General features: G+C 41.9%; 1 protein-coding gene across 4 annotated transcripts in view; it reads left to right on the plus strand.

Moving 5' to 3' along the window:
- The window catches only part of mast4 (microtubule associated serine/threonine kinase family member 4), a 175303-nt gene that overhangs the window by 76987 nt on the left and 71211 nt on the right, over nt 1-27105 (plus strand). For 3 of the 4 annotated variants that reach the window (XM_024382102.2, XM_024382105.2, XM_024382103.2), the window contains exon 4: nt 12802-12833. In XM_024382102.2, coding sequence (XP_024237870.1) covers nt 12802-12833 — 32 coding nt within the window. Of the gene's footprint in view, nt 1-12801; nt 12834-20955; nt 21317-22889; nt 22971-27105 lie in introns of those variants that run through there. The other variant, XM_024382107.2, reaches the window with a different exon arrangement.

Consider the following 27105-nt stretch of genomic DNA (forward strand, 5'->3'; position numbering starts at 1 on the left):
AAGGTCTTTAAAGAGTCACTGCCTGCTTTGATGTCAAGTCTTGCAGTTGACGAGGTTCCCGCCAGCGGTAATCCAGTGACATTGGGCCCTGCGGAGTATTCAACCATCTGAAGTCATCCCTGTTGCCATCAGTTGTGAATGGATTTTTCGATAGAGCACTCTGATATACTTTCATGATCGTTTTGCTGCACGGTTCTGACCGTTTCAGGAGGGAAGTCGTTGATAAAAGTGTAGTCTCAGTCTCTCTGAAGTCCTCTGTCAATACATCAGAGGATTTTTTTATTTAACTTGGCAAGTCAGTTATGAACATTCTTATTTACAATGACGGCCTAGGAACAGTGGTTTAACTGCCTTGTTCGGGGCAGAATTATAGATTTTTACCTTGTCAGCTCGGGGATTCAATCTAGTCCAACGCTGTAACCCCTAGGCTACATGCGGCCCCAGTGTATAGGATCCTCATATACACTGCCTGTTAGCAACCACTTTTAGTTTTTGGCAGTATTTGCTAAGGTATGAGAATGAAGGTTAGTCAAACATGAACTTATCTGTTTTCCTTTTCACTGACTAGATTGGCCATATTTTAGCATCATTACTTTGACTATGGCAGCTGTAAATGGCAACATGAACACAAATGACCATGTTCGTCATCAAAACGCTGCTCTTACTTGAGCTAGAAGCAGTTTTATATTGAGAATAAAGTTATGACCATAAAGTTCTTCAGAAGCTAGACTGAACGTGGTACAGTGTAGTCCATTATAGAGCAAATAATAGTTACTGTTAACCCTTTACACCTGTGGGAATGGGCATTTATGGATAGGGCTAAATTGAAATGTTTCTTACAGAAGAAATATGAAATGCATACGCCTGGTAGCAATTGGAAGGGAACAGTTTGGAGATGATGGGAAAATTCTTACACCACATTTGAGGATAGAACAGTTCATCTGACACCAAGCTGAATCCAAACATTACACTTGATTTTATGTGCATTTTACGTTTACTGTTCTTTAAGCCACAATTGTTGATAATGAATTTGAAAATACTCTGGATACATTCAGTAACATGATAAGCATATTCCTGGAAAATGTGGGTTAGGTGCAACATAATTACGAACCAATGACAAGGTTTTGAGTGAGAGGACTAACTGGTGTCTCAAGTGGCCACACATCTCTCCAAAGTGTGCACAGTAATTTCAATGCACTTTATGACTTAAAGAAGAGTCTTAAGCTATAAGGTGCTTTTTTTGAAGTATCCTAGCTGTGCCGTTGAGGAACTAGAGCAAGCACATTTGCAGTTTTGTTTGGAACACCACTCTGCAATCACACAATTATTGTTTACATAATTCAAAAACGACCCATTTATAAATCGCAACCTGGGTCAGGTGGGAATCATTTGAAAGCTTGTTCTATTGCCAACATGACTAGCTAAATTATAAAGAAGGATCTTAGTGTTAGGCTTTCACAAGGCAATTCAGAGAAACAGATTGTAATTTTGTAATCATAGAAAGGATTAGAGTGCATTAAGGTGCGTGTTTGGCGACAAATTTTCTTCACAATAGACAAACGAGCTCATTCTGTTCAGAAAAACCCAGAGTATGACATGTCATCTGGTAACTGTACATCAAAAATAGTGATCATAAACGTTGACACTGTATATGACATGAGTTTTATGGTATTGAAATGTGATATGCATATTTGGACTCACTGGTGTTTTTGCTTGCTTGTATGACATCAGAAGCAGTATTTATTATAATCTTTAATCTTTCAAAATACATAGTCCTCTTTAATTTACATTTCCCTCACTCAGACAAAACATTTGCAAAAGTTGCCCCAATGAGAGGGAGGGATGGGAAAACTTCTTGTCGCGTGCTGTGCTCAAGTTCAGAACGGTTGTCAGTTAAAACCCATACAGAGCTGTGAAGCACAGAGCCTGCAAACCAGACCAGAGTTTGAAAAGTTAATGAGATAATTATTTTTTATTTATTCCTCAGTTGCTCATTTTCTTGAACTCCTAAAGGCATAACCCAGATTCGAGCCAATGTCTTAAATAGCTGAACATGTTATTACTCCAACCTCATGAAAGTGACAAACTGATATGTTGCCATTGTCGTCAAAAGCAACTTTATATCAAAGGAGTTAATTTGACAGACCTGCACATGCGCATTTTGGCGCTAGATGACTGTTTGAACCGATGACGTGCTACTGCACATGAGTTTACCTAGCCAACGTCTTCTACGAGTGTGGTCTTCTATTGGAGAAACAGTTTCTACATATCTTTATACCTAACCATCTTTGAGTAAGTTTTGCAAGACCCTGGGGTATCGGGTTACATATCCACAACCATTGGAGGCTTGGGAGTCCCGCCTTAACACGCATTCACTGTCTGGGGTTCGTCACATGCACGTAGCACTGGAATGCTGATTGTCCCCCATCGAGTCCCATTGTTCTTAGACAAACACAAATGGTTTTATTGAATGAAAAAAAAAAAAAATTCAACTATTTGTAGATGTGAACCAAAACCACGTTGTGTTCGCAGATGGACAAACTTTATATGAGATGAAAGTTAAGATCGTAGCCAACTCTCTGCTACGTTAACGTGGGGAGGGAGAGAAGTATGAATATGGAGGCTGTGCACCAGGAAATGAGGCGGACCACTAATAACTAATATAAAAAAAGAATAAGTAAAAAGGCAGCAGAAATCTTATAGCATGTCATGTATGTTTGGTTGTGAGTATAACTATGTATATTACCCCCATTTTGTTATGAAGTGTATTTCCGGCGCCGACAGAGATGGCCGCCTCGCTTCGCGTTCCTAGGAAACTATGCAGTTAAAAAAAATTTTTTTACGTGTTATTTCTTACATTGGTACCCCAGGTCTACTTAGGTTTCATTACATACAGTCGAGAAGAACTACTGAACATAAGAGCAGCGTCAACTCACCATCAGTACGACCAAGAATATGACTTTCGCGAAGCGGATCCTGTGTTCTGCCTTTCACCCAGGACAACGGAATGGATCCCAGCCGGCGACTCCAAAAAACGACTTCGAAAAAGGGGAAAACGAAGCGGTCTTCTGGTCAGACTCCGGAGATGGGCACATCGTGCACCACTCCCTAGCATTCTCCTCGCCAATGTCCAGTCTCTTGACAACAAGGTTGATGAAATCCGAGCAAGGGTAGCATTCCAGAGGGACATCAGAGACTGTGTAATGTTCTTTGCTTCACGGAAACATGGCTCACTGGAGAGACTCTATCGGACTCTATGATTTAGAATTCCTCACAATCAAATGTAGACCGCATTATCTACCAAGGGAATTCTCTTCGATTATAATCACAGCCGTATATATTCCCCCCAGACACATTGATGGCTCTGAACAAACTCTATTTGACTCTTTGCAAACTGGAATCCATATATCCGGAGGCTGCATTCATTGTAGCTGGGGATTTTAACAAGGCTAATCTGAAAACAAGACTCCCTAAATTTTATCAGCATATCGATTGCGCAACCAGGGCTGGAAAAACCTTGGATCATTGCTATTCCAACTTCCGCGACGCATATAAGGCCCTGCCCCGCCCTCCTTTCGGAAAAGCTGACCACGACTCCATTTTGTTGATCCCTGCCTACAGACAGAAACTAAAACAAGAAGCTCCCACGCTGAGGTCTGTTCAACGCTGGTCCGACCAATCTGATTCCACACTCCAAGACTGCTTCCATCACGTGGACTGGGATATGTTCCGTATTGCGTCAGACAACAACATTGACGAATACGCTGATTCGGTGAGCGAGTTCATTAGAACGTGCGTTGAAGATGTCGTTCCCATAGCAACGATTAAAACATTCCCAAACCAGAAACCGTGGATTGATGGCAGCATTCGCGTGAAACTGAAAGCGCGAACCACTGCCTTTAATCTGGGCAAGGTGACTGGAAACATGACCGAATACAAACAGTGTAACTATTCCCTCCGCAAGGCAATCAAACAAGCTAAGCGTCAGTATAGAGACAAAGTAGAGTCACAATTCAACGGCTCAGACACGAGGTATGTGGCAGGGTCTACAGTCAATCACGGATTACAAAAAGAAAACCAGCACCGTCACGGACCAGGATGTCTTGCTCCCAGGCAGACTAAATAACTTTTTTGCCCGCTTTGAGGACAATACAGTGCCACTGACACTGCCCGCAACTAAAACATGCGGACTCTCCTTCACTGCAGCCGACGTGAGGAAAACATTTAAACGTGTCAACCCTCGCAAGGCTGCAGGCCCAGACGGCATCCCCAGCCGGGCCCTCAGAGCATGCGCAGACCAGCTGGCTGGTGAGTTTACGGACATATTCAATCAATCCCTATCCCAGTCTGTTGTTCCCACATGCTTCAAGAGGGCCACCATTGTTCCTGTTCCCAAGAAAGCTAAGGTAACTGAGCTAAACGACTACCGCCCCGTAGCACTCACTTCCATCATCATGAAGTGCTTTGAGAGACTAGTCAAGGACCATATCACCTTCACCCTACCTGACACCCTAGACCCACTCCAATTTGCTTACCGCCCAAATAGGTCCACAGACGATGCAATCTCAACCACACTGCCCTAACCCATCTGGACAAGAGGAATACCTATGTGAGAATGCTGTTCATCGACTACAGCTCAGCATTCAACACCATAGTACCCTCCAAGCTCGTCATCAAGCTCGAGACCCTGGGTCTCGACCCCGCCCTGTGCAACTGGGGACTGGACTTCCTGGCGGGCCGCCCCCAGGTGGTGAGGGTAGGCAACAACATCTCCACCCCGCTGATCCTCAACACTGGGGCCCCACAAGGGTGCGTTCTGAGCCCTCTCCTGTACTCCCTGTTCACCCACGACTGCGTGGCCACGCACGCCTCCAACTCAATCATCAAGTTTGCGGACGACACAACAGTGGTAGGCTTGATTACCAACAACGACGAGACGGCCTACAGGGAGGAGGAGGGCCCTCGGAGTGTGGTGTCAGGAAAATAACCTCACACTCAACGTCAACAAAACTAAGGAGATGATTGTGGACTTCAGGAAACAGCAGAGGGAACACCCCCCTATCCACATCGATGGAACAGTGGTGGAGAGGGTAGTAAGTTTTAAGTTCCTCGGCGTACACATCAGACAAACCTGAATTGGTCCACCCACACAGTCAGCATCGTGAAGAAGGCGCAGCAGCGCCTCTTCAACCTCAGGAGGCTGAAAAAATTTGGCTTGTCACCAAAAGCACTCACAAACTTCTACAGATGCACAATCGAGAGCATCCTGTCGGGCTGTATCACCACCTGGTACGGCAACTGCTCCGCCCACAACCGTAAGGCTCTCCAGAGGGTAATGAGGTCTGCACAACGCATCACCGGGGGCAAACTACCTGCCCTCCAGGACACCTACACCACCCGATGTTACAGGATGGCCATAAAGATCATCAAGGACAACAACCACCCGAGCCACTGCCTGTTCACCCCGCTATCATCCAGAAGGCGAGGTCAGTACAGGTGCATCAAAGCTGGGACCGAGAGACTGAAAAACAGCTTCTATCTCAAGGCCATCAGACTGTTAAACAGCCACCACTAACATTGAGTGGCTGCTGCCAACACACTGACTCAACTCCAGCCACTTTAAAATGGGAATTGATGGGAAATGATGTAAAATATATCACTAGCCACTTTAAACAATGCTACCTAATATAATGTTTACATTCCCTACATTATTCATCTCATATGAATACGTATATACTGTACTCTATATCATCTACTGCATCCTTATGTAATACATGTATCACTAGCCACTAACTATGCCACTTTGTTTACATACTCATCTCATATGTATATACTGCACTCAATACCATCTACTGTATCTTGCCTATGCCGCTCTGTACCATCACTCATTCATATGTCTTTATGTACATATTCTTTATCCCCTTACACTTGTGTCTATAAGGTAGTAGTTTTGGAATTGTCAGCTAGATTACTTGTTGGTTATTACTGCATTGTCGGAACTAGAAGCACAAGCATTTCGCTACACTCGCATTAACATCTGCTAACCATGTGTATGTGACAAATAAAATTTGATTTGAATAGGTTGTTCATAGCTATGACATTAAAAAAAATGAAATTTACTCTCTTTCATAGGATTTACTATGTTTGTTCATACTAGTACAAAAGTGCATACAACTCTTAGATAAATTATGAATATTTCCAAAAAGCCAAAAATGTAAGCTTTCTAGCAGTATATGGCATTACTAGGTACTGTTCATCACCATCTCATGAAAATGTTATATACGGCCATACACTTAACATTAACATCGAACAGGTGGCTCGATGAGACACAGTGGCATGACTCTCTTCACAGCTTTTTATTTTTAGTAAGCCTGTTGGCACAAAGGTAAACAGATCCTCACTTGTGCTTTCTGAAGACTAAACCCAAAACAGTTTGTCAAGTAGATTCACTGTATGGATGTGATATTGCTTTTCTGCAGATTATGCCTGTGGAAGGTTTTGTTTGACTGATGTGTTTATTCAGTAACACAACATCCTCTTTTGAAGTCTGTTTTTCTCAGTGAGAGATGGAGGAAGCAAGAGTTAAAAACAACTATGAACTGAAAAGAGTTGTTATGCATTCAGTCAACAGTCTGCAGCTTGCACAGTGTGATAGCTGGCTATTTGACCCTACCAGGAGCTGAGAAAGTCTGTAGAAAATGGATTGGCAACAGCTTACTCTTGAATGGCTCATTCTATGATATTCTGTGGACATAGCTGAGAGGCATTGGAATAATCATGGATAATATTCATGATTATTTAATCATGTAAATCTAGCAATTTGTTAATATCTTAAATTTTGTAAATATTTCAGTCCAAATAGTTTTCAGAGATTAACATTAGGAATGTAGAGGTGGATAATAACTTGTGGCATTGTACATCTAGCTGCGACAAGATTTCCAATAAGGTTTTAGCTTTGACCTAGTCTACTCTTTGTCCTTCAGCAAGTGATCATTCATAGACGGACCATACCACCCTGCATCCCTCTGCTGGCTTGTCTCAGCAGTTAAGTAAGGTTGGATCTTGGTCAATTCTTGGATGGGAGACCAGGTGCAGCTGTCGGCTCTGGGTCCTTCTATTGTCAACATCTGCACCAGCCTCATCCTACCCTTATCCCAGTCTCTTCAGTAAAGTCTCTCCCCAGACCCAGACCTTGTCATTACTCTGTAGATGAGAGCGCAATAGAGGCGCTGCGTGACCCTAGTCTCTCTGACAGACCCCCCGCCACGAACCTAAACGTCATAGGTCATCCAATCTGACCCCAGACACAGCAGGAGTTTAGCCAATCACAGGGCAACACACAAGTCATTAATCCCCCCTCCTTTATGACATCAGTAGGAGGGATGGGAGAAGGGCAACTTCTGCATCATACTGCGCTCTCACATTAGCTACAGAAAAACCTAGCCATATTAACTTTCAACAATGTTGGATGAGAGGAATGCTGAGAAACTATGGATTAAAATGCGGTCAGTCAGTGAACTGCAGTCCAATATTACAGGAAATTCTATTAAGCGAGCGTCAGAGTAAACCACTTGGTTAGGATAGTGGATGTTTTGAATGCATCTTTCATCCCTTTGGAGACAGTTGATCCTTTGTTTTACCATTTATGCTTAACAGTGATGGTTCATTCTTCATTCTGTTCAATGTTTAGGAGATTACGGTCATGTTTTGGATCAAGTTTTTCTTCCCTTTGGAGAATATTGATTGTTTTTCCTACTCATTCAAGCTCAACTTTGAGGGTCCATTTTGAATGACTGTTTTGTCTAGGACTTCTGAGTGGTATTATGATATCACCCATATTGCTATTGTTATGGATCACATTTCTCTTCTGTTTGGGTAATATAGGCAGTCATTCTTACCCATCCATGTTTAACTTTGAGGGTTCACTCTTCACGCGTTGTTTAGTAGGTTTTGGATCAAGTGTAACTTTCCTTTGATAGTTTTCCATTCTCACTCATGCTCAACTTTGAGGGTTCACTTTGAATGTTGCCTGCTGCTGTTGCCAAGTATCAGATCAAGTTTTTGTTCCCTATGGAGAATATTGATCGTTTTTCTTAGCTGCAGTCTGACTGCTATTCAGTCTGGGTGTTCTGTTATGATTACCATGTCGCACCCCGCAGTGGTTTCATGCACACCGATGTGTCTTCACACCATATGGTGTAGTCTAGCCTGCATGCTTACAGGGGTGTTTGCTTTCAGAAATAGCACCATTTGCGCTGTTTGAGTTTTGCATACTCTATCTCACAGTATCAGGTGTGACTAAGTAGAATAAACAGGACGCAAGTCTTCAGTTTATTTCTTCAAACACAACCCAGTGAAAAAAATATTCTCACAAAGGTCTTTGTCAGTAGACCAACTTCTGTAAGGGATATAGTCATGACTTCAATGTAAAGTATTGTGTCACAATTCACAGTAGGCCTAAGTCTACAGTATGTACTTTGAATCTTAAGGGTAATCTCCACAGGTTTTTACCAGGATATGTCATAGCAGTGTGTCAGTGAACCAGCTAGACCGGACAGTAGACGCCCACTGTGATTTGCTATGCTGTAATTGGTTAGAATTCACATTAGCGTTAACTCCATCCGTTCTTGTAATTAGCGATGTGAACCGCGGTCATGTTAGCCAATGAAATCGTGTCCTGGGTGCACAGGAGCCAGCACAGGGGGCAGACATTCAGCTCTAATTGATGGCAATGGGGAGAGGGGCTTAGTTAATTTCTGCTGATTAGAAGAACCTTTAAAGACATGTCTTTAAACACTTCTGTCTCATCTCTGACAAAGGGACTTCACTATGTATTTCTTCAACCATAGTTATTTTAGGTATTGTTGAGTATTATTGTTTAGTGCAGTGACATACTGCAGAAGGGGTTTGGAATGAAACAAGTTACAAATTGAATTGTTTGGGTTTTAGTCTGTAATTGTCATGTGTGGTAGTTAAGGCTGGGAGATATGGCCTAAAAATCACATCTAGATTTTTTCCCAAATTTATGGGCAATTCATGATATCTCTTTTTTTTCAATGTTTTCTCTAAATAAGCCTTTTTGTACAATATAAAGGTCAAATATTCTGCATTTCAAACAGTCAAATAATCTAAGGAATTCAGAGATTGTGAAGTTATACCTAGCATAATCCTTCCACAAATTAATCAAAATAGTTTAACCTGCTTTTTTGTTGTTGCAATAGTCAACAATTTACAAAAATAAATAAATTGAAGCTGAAATTGGGATTTTATTTTAGGAATAAGGCCTGTTTTTATTTTGAAGCCAGAAGGAGGCTAGTGTCAGCTACATTTATGCCTTTACTAGACTATGGGGATATTTTATATATGAATGCTTCCGCTCAGTGTTTGAGATCATTTGACACTCTTTACCATGGCACTTTGAGATTTCTTTTAAACTGCAAAACCCTTACGCACCACTGCACTTTGTATACCAGGGTTGGCTGGCCTTCTCTAGTCACTCGTAGGCTCAGTCACTGGTATACTTTTATTTACAAAGCCATTTTGGGTTTACTACCTTTTTATTTGTGCATTTTTATTGTTCAGAAATGTGGTGGGTACTCTCTTCGTTCGCTGGACTTTATCCTGCTAACTGTTCCAAATGTCCAAACTGAATTTGGTAAAAGGGCTTTTATGTACTCTGCGCCATCGTCTTGGAACACCTTACAAAATACTTTTAAACTAGAAGAACTTGTCCCGATTGGTGTTTTTAAATCACTGATGAAGGATTTTGAGGCTGATTCTCTGACCTGTCAAAGTTTTTAATTCGCTGTTTTATACTCTTGTGAATTCAATGGTTTTTACTACGTAGATTACTTGGAGTTTTTCATGTTGTCTGTCTATTTTTTTTGTAATGCCTTGGTGCTGCCTATCTTGGCCAGGGCGCTCTTGAAAAAGAGATTTTAATCTCAATGAGCCCTTCCTGGTTAAATAAAGGTAAAATACATTTTTAAAAAGTCACTCATCTTGGTTTCAAGTCTATGAAAATGCCCTTTTTTAACTAGAACCATGCATTATGCACATTTTACTAATAATAACAAACTTTTTGTAACAGGCATTAGGATATAGAAATTTAACACCGGTCTCATCAATCTCAAGTCCACTTGCTAGTGATTAGCCAGCTAATCCTTATATAAGGAACTGCCAACTTCTGAGAAATAAGGTAGGCCACTTGATTTCAACATCTGAACAAAGTGGACAGGCTAACATGCTTTTCAAACAGTTGGAGACAGACAGGGTGTTTTCATAATTCAACTGTTCAACCTTGTGAACCTTTGCCCCAGTCTGAGGGCCTGAGCACCCTGGAGCAGGTTTTTATCAAGGACCTCTCTGTACTTTGCACTGTTCATCTTTCCCTCGATCCTGACTAGTCTCCCAGTCCCTGCTGCTGAAAATCATCCCCACAGCATGACACTGCCACAACCATGCTTCACCGTAAGGATGGTGCCAGGTTTTCCTCAGACGTGACACTTGGCATTCAGGCCAAAGAGTTCAATCTTGGTTTCATCAGGCTAGAGAATATTGTTTATCATGGTCTTGAGTGCCTAAAGGAAACTTCAAGCGGGCTGTCATGTGCCTTTTACTGAGGAGTGTCTTCCGTCTGGCTCTTTCACCATAAAGGCCTGATTGGTGGAGTGCTGCAGATATGGTTGTCCTTCTGGAAGGTTCTCCCATCTCCACAGAGGAACTCTGGAGTTCCATCAGAGTGCCCATCAGGTTCTTGGTCACCTCCCTGACTTCTCCCCCGATTGCTCAGTTTGGCCGGGCAGCCAGCTCTAGGAAGAGTCTTGGTGGTTCCAAACTTCTTCCATTTAAGAATGATGGAGGCCACTGTTCTTGGGGACCTTCAATGCTGCAGACATTTTTTGGTACCCTTTCCCAGATCTTTTCCTCGACACAATCCTGTCTCAGAGCTCTACGGACAATTCCTTCGACCTCATTGCATGGTTTTTGCTCTGACATGCAACTGTGAGACCTTATAGAGACAGGTGTATGCCTTTCCAAATCATGTCCAATCAATTGAATGTACCACAGGTTGACTCCATATTGTAGAAACATCTCAAGGACGATCAATGGAAACAGGATGCTCCTGAGCTCATTATCAAATATCATGGCAAAGATTCTGAATACTTATCTAAAGTTGTTTGTTTTTTTTAACCTGTTTTTGCTTTGTCATTATGGGGTATTGTGTGTAGATTGAGGAACATTTTATTTAATCCATTTTAGAATGAGGCTGCAATGTAACAAAATGTGGAAAAAGTAAAGGGGTCTGAATACATTCCGAATGCACTGTAAATGGGAAGGTGCACACAGAGGAGTGAAGGTGAGACCAAAAATACAACATGAGAACAAGGGGACATAAACACTCATGAAAAAGAACTTGATTCTTGATTCCATACAGGAATTTGGAATATCGTGCAAAAACATTAATTCGATATATCGCCCAGCTCTAGTGGTAGTGGAAATTCTTGTTGTTTGGAATCTGGAAGCAATTGAATGGAAATGAAAATCGTGTCAGCGCCGCATGCTGTAAGTGCTCTTGAGATTAGTGCAAAAGTGCAAACGTCCTTTATGTATGTACACCTCAGTGCAGTTCCAGTCGCAATTCAAATGTATTCTGTTCACTTGCTCTGTGTAGTCACAGGCTGGTTTAGTTAGTAAGCACATTCACCGCAGCAGTCCCTATCCAGCCATTGACCATATCAGGAAATGACAGCACATCTTCACTGTAAATGCTCCCCTCTGCTGGTGTATTAATACTATTGCATTTCCCCAAGTGCACACTGCATAGCTTGGTGTGCATTTTTGGGAAACCTCTTAACCTTTTATTGCGTTTATAACACATTGAGGCCTGATTTTAAAGGTGCAGTATTCAAACTGTGCATAATGATGAATACACTACTTTTATAATATATACAGATGTGAACATTTAAAGGGAATCGAGGCAGTTTCTGTCCAGTAAGGGTATGATTTCTGTGGATTCAGCAGCCTGTAAACATATTCCGATCCATCTCAATTGATGAATGAAACATTCACCTTTACGCAAATGCTTATTATAAATTTTTCACATTGATTGACAGGTACAGGAAATACAAAGCTTGCATGGATCAACGAGCTTAATCGGCTCGGGTGGCCAATCAATTAAAGTATTGTTGTTGATCTTTCCCCCGTTGCAGGGACTGCTACGGTACAGTACAAACCCCGGCTGGAGCTTACCGTCGCTTATGTCATTGTTTCCTGAGAAAAATCTTTGTTTATGCTTGTAAGGGCAAGCAATTAGCATTTTTCCTCTTCTGAGGCACAGTAATTCTGTGATTTGCATATGGCCTCTGACGAGAGTGTGAATTGGTTCATTATTAACTTTGTGAACCAATGCTTTTTATCTCGAGGGACTCAGAAACTGGGTCAGCGTCTGGAGCCAAGAAAGTGAAGTTATGCTTTGGGAGTGGATGAATGGACACTCAGACAGGGTGGTATGTCTGCATCCGTGCGCAGGTCATCGCTTTTATTGATTTTTTTATTTAAATGACAATGACAAATAATGCACATCCCATTTAAGTGGCAGAGGTAGCTAATAAAATAACTGCTCCAATGGCTAGTCACACTGTCTGACCGATATGTAGCTCTGTCAATACAAAAGCATCCATTTAACATCTTAGTGTTTTCAGGTTGTATGTCATGCTGTTTATCAAAGATTCTGTGTCACTGTGTCAACATTTAATATATTTTGTCCTAATCTTTTTTCCTTTATTTTTTCATTTACAGAAGGAGCTGAGTCTTCCAAGGAGGGGAAGTTTGTAAGTTTGAACTGGTTTTTACATTAAACGTACAGTATTTTGGTGCAGCTCTTGCAACCTGCATACAGTGTGTGTGTGTGTGTGTTATCCATGGAGCCAAAGAAGGGAATCCTGTTCTATAGTAAAATGTTTCATTCTCATGCACCTATTTTCTGATACTCTGAAGAAAACATATATCTAGATGTTTAATTTAAACAAGTAAATTTATCAGAATAAAGTCTCAATTAGATGCAAAGCTTTTATTTAAATAGCTGACTAAGCCAACCTCGAACTAAATTGCATTTGTAGGTACAATATTTGTAACATAACCAACCAGTGCAAAATTGGTTTCAGTGCAGACATATGTACCCTGCCGTCTATTGGCCTTTGTGAACTGATCCTAATAAAATAAGATGCATGCATCTTACTGACCCCTAGACTATTACATTGTTGAAAAATCTTAATGCGAAAAAATTACTGAAGTAATCTCCTATAGGGTTGATCAATAGTATAATACACTGTTTATAGACACTAGGGTTTATACAAGTTATATACACTATAGCAGGTATTATAATTCCCAAACCCCCAGGGGTACGTGCAATTTAGTTGGGGTTATGCCAAATAAAAAGTTATTTTATATAAATACATAATCTTAACGTTGTCAAACAGACATTTATATTTTCCAACGGGGCTATACTTTTGGGTGAGGTTTTTTCTCGGCTGAAAAGCCTCGTTTCTGAATAGCCTCGCCCATAATAAAATGAAACCATCTAGTGTTCAGCAAAATAACAACACAATGTCAAATACAGGTAGCCAGTCAAATAATTAACATCCAATCACATTAACCGTTACTCTCTCGTGGGAATTCCACTAACGGTCCTTAAGTAGCCAAATGTAGCTGCTGCTCATTCAGTTTGCTCGAAAATGTATAATTGGTTAAAAAAAAGTAAGACGCGTACCAGCTCTATTGGTAGTTCTGCTACTACCAGCAGTAATACACCTGCACCTGTCGACGAGACAAGTTGTTCTGCTGCCACGAGCACATCCATTGCTAGTATCAGTAATTCTACATGTGTTGTTAGCCCAGCTAGCATGGACACTGACAGTTGTGAATATGATGTAGCCGAAGAGCTACTTCCCCCTTACCCGGGGAAGCACCGAGCAACAAACAGACGTTACAACAAATATGAGAGCTACATTGATTTGGGGTTCACTTATATTGGGAGTAGTGCCTTTCCTTAGCCACGGTGTGTTATATGTGCAAAAGTATGATCTCACAACTCGCTGAATCCTTCACTCTTGCACAGACATTTAGAAACAAAATATGCCCTTTTTTTGTGTGAGAATTCAGTTGACCTTCGAGTAGTAAGACATGTATAAAAGCAACAGATACCATTAATAAGAAGGGGCTAGAAGCTTCTTATATGGTGAGCTCCCGAGCCCCATACTATTGTGGAGGACTTCTTCCTGCTGCCGCAGATATGGCTGGGACAATGCTGGGGGAAAAGGCCAAAAAAAACTATACAGACAATGCCTTCATCAAACAACACTGTTTCACAACGCAGCAGTGACATGGAAGGATACGTTTTGAAACAATTACTGCTTCGCATACAACCAGTGAATTCTATGTGTTACAGCTGGATGAGTCAACAGATGTGGCAGGCCTGGCACAGCTCATGGTATATGTCTCTTACGTTTATGGGGGGGGTCAATTAAGGAAGACATCCTCTTCTGGAAACCAGGACATCATGAGAGGATATTTTTAAAGTACTGGACAGCTTTGTGACATCCATGGTGGTCAAGATGTGTTGGTATCTGTACTGATGGCACAAAAGCCATGACAGGGAGACATAGTGGAGTGGTAACGCGCGTGCCAGCAGTTGCTCCCGATGGCATTTGGGTACACTGCCGCATCCACCGGGAGGCTATTGCTGCCAAGGGAATGCCTGACAGCTTGAAAGACGTTTTGGACACTACAGTGAAAATGGTTCATTTTGTTAAAGCAAGACCCCTGAACTCTCGTGTATTTTCTGCGTTATGCAATGATATGGGCAGCGACCATGTAACGCTTTTGCAACGTACAGAAGTGCGCTGGTTATCAAGGGGCGAAGTATTGACACATTTTTTAAAAAAAAAATTTTAAAAAAAAATTTTTTTTTATTTTTTAATGTTCTTTACTGACCATCATTGTCTGACTGCTTGCATGATGACGAGTTTCACACAACTGGCCTATCTGAGTGATGTTTTTTCCTCACCTGAATGATCTGAATTTAGGATTACAGGGACTCGCCTCAGCTATATTCAATGTGCGGATCAAAATTGAGGCTATGATTAAGAAGTTGGAGCTCTTTTCTGTCTGCATTAACAAGGACAACACACAGGTCTTTCCATCATTGTATGTTTTTTGTGTGCAAATGAACGCTTGACAATGTCAAATGTGATATAGCAAAGCACCTGAGTGAGCTGGGTGTGCAATTACGCAGGTACTTTCCCCAAACGAATTACACAAACTGGATTCGTTATCCCTTTCATGCCCTGCCTTCAGTCCACTTACCAATATCTGATCAAAAGAGCCACATCGAAATTGCAACAAGCGGATCTGTGAAAATGTAATTAAATCAGAAGCCACTGCCAGATTTCTGGGCTCAGAATAGGGTTGCGCTGTTAAGACACTGATGCCCTTTGTAACCATGTACCTATGTGAGAGTGGATTCTCGGCCCTCACTAGCATGAAAACGAAATACAGGCACAGACTGCGTGGAAAATGATTTTAGACTGAGACTTTCTCCAATACAACCCAACATTGCAGAGTTATGTGCATCCTTTCAAGCACACCCTTCTCATTAACCTGTGGGGAGTTATTCACTATTTTTTTATGAACAAATAAGGTTCAATATGTAAGATGGCTGAATAAAGAGCAAAATGATTGATTATTATTTGTGCCCTGGTCCTATAAGAGTCAATTCCCACGAGCCGGGTTGTGACAAACTCACACTCATTCTTATTTTTAATAAATGTATTGAATGGTGTGTGTGTGTGTGTGTGTTTGACACGCTTACAATGATGTCAAAACACAGCATTTGAGAGTGTGCTGACTCTGGTGCTAGAGGGGGTACGCAGCTGGAGGTTGGATGTACGGGACTATGAAAAGTTTGGGAACAACTGCACTATAGAATAGGGTCTATAGACGCTAGAGGGGCTAGAGAGACGCTCGGGGGGTTATGGTGTCTGTTGGAGGTGATGGCACATGTTTAATTAATTACTGAAAATATTGTGACCTTTTGGTAGAGAGGCAGGCCTTAACCAGACGATATATGGAGTAGGATGAATCTGCCCCTTAGTGTTTCCTCCCCCTAATGGTTACGGTAAGGAGTCAAGCAGGATAAGCTGCAGCTAGATCTGTGCCTGAGGGCAACTTATACCTGGAGATTGTCCCTGAAAGGGATCCAGATAGGATTAAGTCAGGTGTCTGCCTGCCTCATGGCAAAGAAACAGCAGGAGCACTATAGGATTACAGGTGAATGGTGTCGACTGTATTTGCAACAGGACCTGATCTGGTTACGAATGCCGATAAAGCCTCAATATAAAGTGGGATTTGAAAACACAAAAGGCGTCACCCAGCTATTTGTTTCATTTATGAATATCACAGTCCAACAGGTTTAGTCAGCTAAAGGCCTCCTGTGTATTTCATGCCTATTCTGATGGGCTTGTGTGGCAGGTTTCAGTGTGACATGCATTATGATGGGGGAATGATTTGACTGCAGAGGGGAGTCACAAGGAGATGATCCACCAATATGTGTCAGGGGACCGCTTTCGAAAGCGCACGCAGTGTCTTTGGACCCAAGGGGCCTCTATTGCCTCTGGTGTCCATGGTGATTGGCTTTGACATCATATTGGCCTCTTTTTTCCCCTTAATGTTGTATTGAAGACTGTCAGTGTTGTCCCATTTATGGATCATATGGCATTTGTTGGGTGATAAAATGTACGTTACTGAACAAGATGGTCTACCTTTAATCGATGCTTGAGTTGAACCCTTGGCTAAAATGTCTTATCTATTCCTGTCTGACTTTGAGAAATACTTGAAAATGTTATGAGTTGATGCACTCAAACAAAGCTCTGATTCAATCTCAATGTAAAGTGAGGAAGGGCATTTCAACACTTCCTTGTTGTGGTGGTATTGATTTATAGGTCTGATTCCTAAAAGAGATGTCAATGTATCACTTAGACGAAAGTCTGACTTGCAGTGCATTCGGAAAGTATTCAGACCCCTTTTTCCACGTTTTCTTACATTACAGCCTTATTCTAAAAAGTTATAAATAAATAAAAATTCCTCAACAATCTACACGCAATACCCTATAATGACAAAGTGAAAACAGGTTTTTAGAAAAGCAAATTTACTCAAATAAAAAACAGATACCTTATTTACGTAAGTATTCAGACCCTTTGCTATGAGACTCGAAATTGAGCTCAGGTGCATCCTGTTTCCATTGATCATCCTTGATGTTTCTTCAACTTGATTTGAGTCCACCTGTGGTAAATTCAATTGATTTGACCAGATTTGGAAAGGTGTATCAGTGCATGTCAGAGCAAAAACCAAGCCATGAAGTCGAAGGAATTGTCCGTAGAGCTCTGAGACAGGATTGTGACGAGGCACAGATCTGGAGAAGGGTACCAAAACAATTATGTCGCATTGAAGGTCCCCAGGAACACAGTGGCCTCCATCATTCTTAAATGGAAGAAGTTTGGAACCACCAAGACTCTTCCTAGAGCTGGCCGCCAGGCCAAACTGAGCAATCGGGGGGAGGTCAGGGAGGTGACCAGGAACCCAATGGTCACTCATCAGAGCTCCAGAGTTTGTCTGTAGAGATGGTTGTCCTTCTGGAATGTTCTCCCATCTCTGCAGCACTCACCAATTTGGCCTTTATGTTAGTGGCCAGATAGAAGGCACTCTTCAGTAAAAGGGTTTGCAAAAATGCACCTAAAGGACTCTGACCATGAGAAACAAGATTCTCTGGTCTGATTGAACGCTTTGGCCTAAATGCGAAGCGTCACGTTTGGAGGAAACCTGGCATCATCCCTACGGTGGAGGATGGTGGTGGCAGCATCATTCTGTTGGTGTTTTTCAGCGACAGGGACTTGGAGTCAAGTCAGGATCGATGGAAAGATGATCGGCGAAAAGTACAGAGATTCTTGATGAAAACCTGCTCCAGAGCTCTCAGGACCTAAGACTGGGGTGAAGGTTCACCTTCCAAGAGGATCGGCAGAGAAGAATGGGAGAAATTCCCTAAGGACAAGTGTTCCATGCTTGTACCCAAGAAGACTCGAGGCTGTAATTGCTGCCAAAGGTGCTTTAACAAAGTAAAGGGTCTGTATACTTATGTAAATGTGATATTTCCGGGGGGTTTTAAATATAAATTTGCAAACATTTCTTCACCTGTTTTTGCTCTGTCATTATGGGGCTTTGTGTATAGATTGATGAGGGGGGGAAAGTATGTATTCAATTTTAGAATAAGGCTGTAACAAAATTTGGAAAAAGTCAAGGGGTCTGAATACTTTCCAAATGCACTGCATGTGTTCATAGCTCCAGTTTGTTAAGCCCATTGAGAGTAGTGCGCTGGGTAATGTTACAGCCATTGGCCCGGTTTACTTCTGTGCCTAGAGTTTCGGAAAACACTTCAACAGTGTCATTTGACAACTGGCTACTTCACAAACTCCTGGGTGCTTGGGTCAACTACTGCCCCGCTATCCTCTCTCCCATTCTTTGTATTCGTAGGCAGCCACTTCCTGTATTTGTTCCATACAGCAAATATAGGCCAGCTACACCTATTTGTTAAAGGTACAATGGAGAGAAAGTAGGGTAGAGCAACACAGAAAATCTGAGGGGGAAGATCAATTTCACTTTAGTCTTTTGGAGTTGGTTAAAAATGAGAGCGTGTAGTTCAATAATGCTTTATTGATGCATATGTCCAGCATTAACAAATAGCATTTCAATAAATCTCGTTGGTGTTGGTGATTTATGACATGTCAAATATGACAAACCTATCATGTGTATGGTTGTCTGTCTCCAGTCATCGGTTGTGTTGACAGCGTCTCTGTGGGGTCCAGAACACAGCCGAGAATGAACACCTAACAAAAGCAAAGTTCATCAACTCAGCAGGACAATCAGATGGCTGTTTGAGAATAACAGTGACTCATGTTCATTGGAGTTTAACAATCCTTGTTTTTTTTAAAGTCAATGTGCTTGGATATGTGTTAGTATTTATTATGGATCCCCATTAGCTACTCTTCCTGCATAAGACCGTTACATGCAGTTTAAAATACTACCTGACATTACATTTCATAACACATTACCCAACACATTCAGTGTGTTCCCTCAGGCTACCACTCCACCACCACATATTTCAAATGCAACATGTCCACGTGTGTCTTGTGTATGTGAGTCATAGATTTATGGCACCACTTCCATTGTAAAGAGGTAGCCTTGGACATGGAAGAAATGTGATACTTACTGTAAGAGCCACGGAGAAGAGGTGAAAAAGAGGAGCACAGACCTTCCAATTAACTGAAGTAGAAGAAAGCAAAAACTATATTCCCGCAGGCTGCACTCCCGTAACAGGTAGTCAGCCTGCCACGCAGTCTCCTCTTGGAGTGCAATGTAATCGGCCACAATCGGTGTCCAAAAATACAGATTGTTATAAAAACTCGAAATCGGCCCTAATTAATCGGCCATTCCGATTAATCGGTCGACCTCTAATATCAATGGTGTATGTTTGCTCATATGTTGTTCATTGTCTTTATTGTGAACCTGTTAATTTCCTCCATTTAATCAACTGTCACCCACACACTGTCAGTTACTTCCAAAAGAGCCATGATCTAAACTCTGAATGAACCAGATTGTTCATTTGAGTAAGTGTTCAGGCTGCAGTTGTAGAGTCTCTATGTTAGGTTGCTATGCTACAAAATGAATGAGTGGATCTTGGCGTGGCTGTTGGTTTGAGGTATGCCTGCCCTAGTTCTGATGTACTAGAGGTACATACCTTGTCCCAGTTACTGCCTGCTTTCTCTGCCTGCCTGCTCTACTGCTGCAGCCGATGCAATGCTCAGTCATCTACAAAAGCGCTTTTTTCCTAAAACCTGGCTCCCAGTAATAAACAATTGATAGGTTTTCTGAAGAGAGGCAACATTAGTGCATTATCTGTCTCTCTGCTTCACTCTGCACTTTGTGATAGGCTGTTTGGAAGGAGTCCTGGAAACAGTTGACTGCACTGTTGGCCGGCACTTTTTCCGCTCTTCAATCTACATCGAATGTGCTTCCAGAGAAACATTTGAGACTACAGACTGCTTGACTGCATAGCCTGTAGCCTATCTACAGTACATTAGTGTATTTCACAGCTATTTAAAGACCCAATTCCCTGTGTACTTTGATGTGACTGAAAGTCTCTCCTTGGCTGTTTTCTAATTGATCCTCCAGTATATTATCATCATGATAGACTATCAATAATGTAGTTATTGACTCGACGTATGTTACGTAGAGTACACCATGATTATTTAGCAATATATTGTACAACAGTAAATGGCAGATGATGCACGTCAGGGTGTGTTTTATCGGTGAATAAGCACTTGCCCCAGGGGTGTACTAAAGCACTGCAGGGGTGGTGGGGGGCAGGAGGATGAGGGTAGTGGGGGATCTTCCCACTATATTATTAGCCTTCTGAGGCATGCTCTTGCGCCTTCCCCCAAAATGACTGCTCATGTCTTCCATTGCTTTATTCTGGATGTTGGAAATCCACAGTTAGGAATGACAAATGTAGTGTGCACATTTTCTAGTATGACATGGTTTTGAATGGAGGAGATATGGATATGAATGTAGCCCTGCAGTGACATTGTGTGCTGTGAGGACACCCTGCGATGTCAGGACCAGTCATGATGACGTGATGGAAAGGATAGACGATGAGAAGGATGGACAGCATACTGTATAGCATGGCAAGAAGGATCGACAGAATATAGGATGAATACATTCTGAGCTATGATGTTGCTGTAGTGAATCACCAGTCAGTGGAAGAAAGGGGTGGAGGAGACGCGAATGAGTGAGCGTGAGCATTTGCAAAGTAGAGGGGAGGGTGTGTGTGAAGGGAGGGGAAAAGGGGGTATTGTGCTGCCTCTGTGCTCCCCCACCCTCCCTGCCACCTCAGGCTGACGATCTCCTCTGACAACCACAAGGTGGAACGTGGTGGAAGGACCCGAAACAAGCTGCAGTGTTGTTGCCGTTTCCCCTCTTCTTTCCCCTCCTCCCCCTCATTTTGTTGTTGGAGGAGAGGGTTAGGCTAGCCCCATTCCTCTATGGTGGTGACTGGCTCTGGCTCTTTGTCAGTTCAGTGCAGGGTAGAGGATAAGCGGGGTGGCTGAGTGGTGTGAATATATCATGTGCACAATAGAGCGGGCGAGCACAGTTCAGCCATGAAAGCCCAGCGGGAGAGGCTGAGGATTCCAGGACTGACATTGGAGTGAGTATTTTTTTCTTTCTTTTCTGCTCCACACTGCAGCAGACAGCTTCATTGGCTCCTGCTGCTGCACCTTTTGTTGTTGTTTTTTTCTCTGTAGCTACAACAAGCGTTGTGGAGCGTTTAGCATTATGCAGCATTGCCACATACAGCTTCAGTACTGTAGCAGCGTACGCAGCAGGATGTGTGATGTCAAATCCTCTGCATTGATTTAGCGACAGGGACTGTGTGTGTGTGCGTGTCGAGCAGAGGACTGCCGCACAACCTCTGTTTGGTTGTGACGACACACTGACACACACAAACACACTCAGACACTCTCACATATAACGAAACACGCCACTAAATCATTGTGACAGTGTGACTATGAAATGGCATGCATTTGTGAGGCATGATCGTTAAGTTGATTGCAGTAGAGTAGTCTTATACCCAAGGCCTTGTTGGCTAATGGCTCCTGCCTACTACCAGTCACAGTAATCTGCTCAGCAGACAACACAGGCTCTGTTATGGCCCTGTTGTTTTCCTATTGCACATCACACAGATTAGTTCTTAGTGTAATGACCCATGAGCCGGTGGCTCTCTGGTCACCAAGGCACATGTTTGCGTCCTCCGAGGCTTAAGCTAGCGCAAGTGCAGGTATTGCTCTGTAGGCACATGCGTGTTGCCTACTCATTTCATTTAGATCCAGTTCAGTGTCATTACTGACAGGAAAGTCGATATTGTTTGATTTTGAATTCATCAGCTCTATGGAACAATACCAGTGTTTAATCATGGACAACTGATACTGTTGAGATACTATTATTTTCTAATCATAGATTTTATCTACTAACTGCTATAATAGCAGGCAAAAGTCTGTCAGGTTTTTCTATTTGGATAACTCAGTTAACACTGGTTTGGAGGGCTAAAATATATCTGTCACATGTAAAGTGAAGACCTTTAAGAAGTGAGCTTCCTTTCCTTGCCAGTGAAGTTACTGTAAAGGAGTAGAATCAAATCACATCTTATTTGTCACATGCGTCAAATACAACAGGTGTAGTGAAATGCTTACATACAAGCCCTTAACCAACAGTGCAGTTCAAGAAATAGTTAATAAATCAACTAAATCTAATCAATCAAAGTAACACAAGAAGGCCTACGTTACATGATTTGCCTTCTCATAGCATTTATGAATTCCTCCGATTTCAAGGAGGAGTTGATTTCATTGTGTACCTGTTTCAGGTTTCACTCTCCACCTGTGTGGATAGTTTGGATCCTTTCTATTATAATCGCTTAAACTAATCAAACCTCAAAGACCAAACAGTTTCTAATCCTCTAAGAAGTTAAACCTGTGTTGTGTGGGTAGACAAGTACCTTGGTAACCTATTTCCAGAACACCATTTTGTTTCATTTCAAAGGGGACCATTTGTTATGCTGTGCTGCTGTGATAAATGTATGTCAGCTAGCTAGGAGAACAGGGTATGTGTCTGCATACATCAGCCCAAAATCCCCTCAGGCCTTTTAAGAGAGAGTAACCGTTGTCCTGTGCAAATTTAGTGTGCTAAAGGAATCACTATTTACAAAACTTACATTTAACTTCCAGCCTCACGCCCCGAAGCTTGAGCCCGACACCCACAAGTCCTTGCAGCCCGCTCAGCCCGCTGCACGCGTTTCATTTTTGGAGGTAAGCGTTACAAGCTCTTTTTCGACCATCAAGGCCATTTTGTTTTTGGGGGTTGAGGAACAAATCGTGCTGGATTGTGAATGGTTGAGTCGAAATTGCATGCAATCATCTCTTTATTCTGACAGAAGTCTGTTTTTGGATTTCTCTCTGAAATATGCTGCTTTTGGAGCAGCTTTGATGGAATAGGAAGACACCGGGCTTATATGTGACCCAACACCTGGATTTGGTCCCATGTAGCAAAATTTAAAATGGTGTTTTTAATTATTTTTTTTTACATTGGATGAAAGTAGAGGCTGAGCTAGAAAATGGTTTATTATACACTACAGTTGAGGAACAATGGGAAAGTAATTCTGCTTTGAAAGTTTAACTTGAAACTCTACATTTGAGAAAATGGCCCGTGAATATTTTGGTACACCTACTGGAGAGCTCTTCTTTGCCTCCACCCATTCAGTGTCGTTCACATCCTTTTAAACCCCACCTATCTCTAAGGATTCAGTGTAAGGAAACAACCAAAGATTTCAAGAATAAAAGTGGTGAAATTAGTAAATCTAAGTAGTAGTAAATATACACTTCATCTAGCCCTTGGCCTATATCCTAATCTGACTTTGGTGCAGGTCATGTGGTTCTTCACATTTACCGTCTCATGTAAACACACTATATCAAATAAAATCCAAGTGTATTTCTCACATGCACAGGATACAGAAGTTGTTAATGGTAACAGTTACATTGAAGTGGTTGCTTGCATAGTGGAGTCTTTTGTTTAGACCTAGCTAGCTACAGTCACCCAACTCAGAATTCCAACTTGGGAACTCTGACTCTTTCTATAGCTTCGACTTTCCGACCTGAAGATAACTGATGTCATTATTTGACCTTGTTTTTTTCCAGAATTACCAGTTGTTTTGAACGAGTGTGTGGGGTGTGTACTTTTTCAGAATGGCACTGCATGTACGAGCCATGGACAATTGGACATTCCCCAAACGTTATAATAAGATTAGCTTACCATCGCATGATATGGCCTGTTAATGACTTTGCCACAGGCAGCAGGTAGCCTAGCAGTTAAGAGCGTTTGGCCATTAACCGAAAGGTCGCTGGTTCAAATCCCTGAACCAACCAGGTGAAAAATCTGCAAGGCAGTTAACCATAATGGTTCCTGTAAGTCGCTCTGGATAAGAGCGTCTGCTAATTGGCTAAAATGTAAATGAAAGGTAAACAACGGAACAGGAAAATAGCCGAAGCTACACGCGGATTCAGCATCAGCAATTCATACTTCAACAAGATGACATCTCAGCGCAGATGCACATATGCCAATTGAATCTCATCAAGGAAATTGTATTTGATTATTGATTATCTGGAGTGGCGTTTAGTCAGCTATTGATTAGTCTACTGTGTGCCTCCGCTGGAAAAATTGATACCCTAACCAATTGCATTACTACTAAGACCAGCTTTTGGAAAATATCAGAGCTCTGGCTTTATCAAGTCGAAATTCCCAAAGAGCATGCGTTTGACACTAGAGCTGGCTTTAACGCCAGCTGAAAATAGAGCCCCATGTATATCACTAGTTGGCTGTACCTGGGCCAAAACTTGGGTATTTCTCAGCCTATACTGTAGCTTGGCCTCAATCTTCTTTTTAAATAATAAACCAACATGTTTTCGTGATACAAATAGAATCACAATCCCTTTTGTATCGCCACCCAAGTATCGCGATATAATCATATCATAAGGTCCCTGGCAATCCCCAGCCCTAGTCAATAGCAGAATTTACTCTTATAGAAACTACCCAGTCTGTGAGCCTGTGCTTCACACTATGGCTGATGCATGTCAGCACTTCAAAGGGACTCTGTGACATCTGGTGAAGTGACAGAGGGGGACATGGCTGTCGCCCTGAGTGTTCCCGATGAATCTTCTCCCGATGTCCTTGTTTTCTCTCCTCTTCGCTTTTCACACTAATAATGTCGGAGATAGGTCACTCTGTCCTCTTCAAATCAAACTTTGTTTGCCACATGTGCCGAATACAAGTGTAGACTTTACTGTGAAATGCTTACTTACAAGCTGTTAAACAACAGTGCAGTTCAAGGAAAAGAAAATATTACCAAGTAGACTAAAATAAAAAGTAGTAATAAAAAGTAACACAATAAGAATTACAATACGAGGCTATATACAGGGGGCACCGGTACCGAGTCAGTGTGCAGGGGTACAGGCTAGTTGAGGTAACCTGTACATGTAGGTGGGGGCCAAGTGACTATGCATAGGTAACAAATGCACAGTGAGAAGCAGCAGTGTACAAGAGATGGGGGGGCTGTCAATGTAAATTGTCCGGTGATGATTTTTATGAATTGTTCAGCAGTCTAATGGCTTGGGGGTAGAAGCTGTTGAGCAGCCTTTTGGTCCTAGACTTGACGCTCCGGTATCGCTTGTCGTGCGGTAGCAGAAAAAACAGTCTAACTCTTCACTGTCTCTTGATGTGTAGCCTGGCGAGCTGCCCTGAATCAGCCTTTTGTTCCTGGGGTAGGTTCCTCTGGTTTTGCATATTCAACTGGGTCATTGAGCCCGATTCCTCCTTTTGATGTATTATACTTTCTGGTTCACCATTTGTTGCTAGGTAGTTAACGTTAGCTATCGCTAGTTGTCTGTACCTGTGCCACAACTTCACCATTTATCCTCCTATAGCTTGGCCACAATCTTCTTTTTAAATGGTAAGCCAGCATGTTTTCAGCACTGAGCAAAACTTGTTTTTATTATGGCTCTCTCTTGTCCCTCTGCAGCAGACATCTCGTGAGCAGTATGTTTGGAACATTGCAGTATCGAATCGTGATAAATATAGACTCTCAATGCATATCGTATCAGCACTTAAGTATCGTGATAATATTGTATTGTGATGTCTCTGGCCAAACCCAGCCCTAGTCAATAGTTTCTATATGAGTATATTCTGGTCTGTGAGCCTGTGCTGCTTGCTACTCTGGCTGATTCTTGTCAAGACTTCAAAGGAAGTCTGTATCATCTGGAGAAGTGACCGAGTAGGAGGGGGACATGGCTGTCTCCCAGATTGTTCCCCTTCAATTTTCTCTCTCTTCGCTCTTTCCCTAAGTCCTTATTTTCTCTCCTCTCGGCACACTAATGCTGTCAGAGATGCAGGTCACACGGTCCTCTTCACTGTATCTTGTTGTCGCCTGCCGAGCTGCACTGAATCAGCCTTTGTTCCTGGAGTAGGTTCCTCTGGTTTCACATATTCAGCAGGGTCATTGAGCCCGATCCCTCCTTTTGTTGTACTAACCATTCTGGTTCATTAATGTTTCCAGAATCCCTAGTCTTCTCCCCTCTTTCACCAATTTATTTGGGATGGGAAGGACAGGACAAAGGGGAAAGGAGTTCATCCTTTCTGAGAAACATGTTTGTTTGATTCATAGGCTACCGGGCCTCATTTATAAACGTTCCGTAAGTACAAAATATTCTCCAACATTTTCCTGCTAAAGTTGGCATTGATAAAAACGTTCCTTACCGCCATGCAATATTCAGACCATACGTATGCATATTGTGATGACACGCCCAAGCATACATAAAGGAAAACATCGCTTCATAGCAAGATGCAGCCATATGACGTTAGTAAGAGGAGCGAAAATCTGTTTTTTTTTTAGAATCCAAAATTGTAAATAAGAATGTGTCTTTAACAGACTTGCCTAGTTAAATAAAGGTTAAATAAAATAATAATAATTAGACATGAGAATACATTCCCTATCCATTTCATTTTCATAACCATTGCAGAGTAAATTCCTCACCTTTTCTGGCCATTATGTGGGTCCCAAAGTAGCCATACAAATGACCATGCGCATCACTCATTTAATTGGGCCTAGTAAATGGATAAGCTATGTATTTTAAGTTTTTCTGTACAAGATCTCATTGGCAGCCCAGTTTATAACAGTCTAATTTAACAGATGAACAGGCAGTTATTTTATATTGAAGAATGTACTGTGCATTCGGGAAAGTATTCAGACCCCTTGACTTTTTCCATATTTTGTTACGTTACAGCCTGTTTTAAGATATATTGAATTGTTTTCCCCCCTCATCAATCTACACACAATACTCCATTATGACAAAGCAGAAACAGGTTTTTAGAAATGTTTGAACGTGTATTTTAAAA

This window comes from Oncorhynchus tshawytscha, linkage group LG20 (assembly GCF_018296145.1).
Source record: "Oncorhynchus tshawytscha isolate Ot180627B linkage group LG20, Otsh_v2.0, whole genome shotgun sequence".
Classification (NCBI taxonomy): Eukaryota; Metazoa; Chordata; class Actinopteri; order Salmoniformes; family Salmonidae; genus Oncorhynchus; species Oncorhynchus tshawytscha.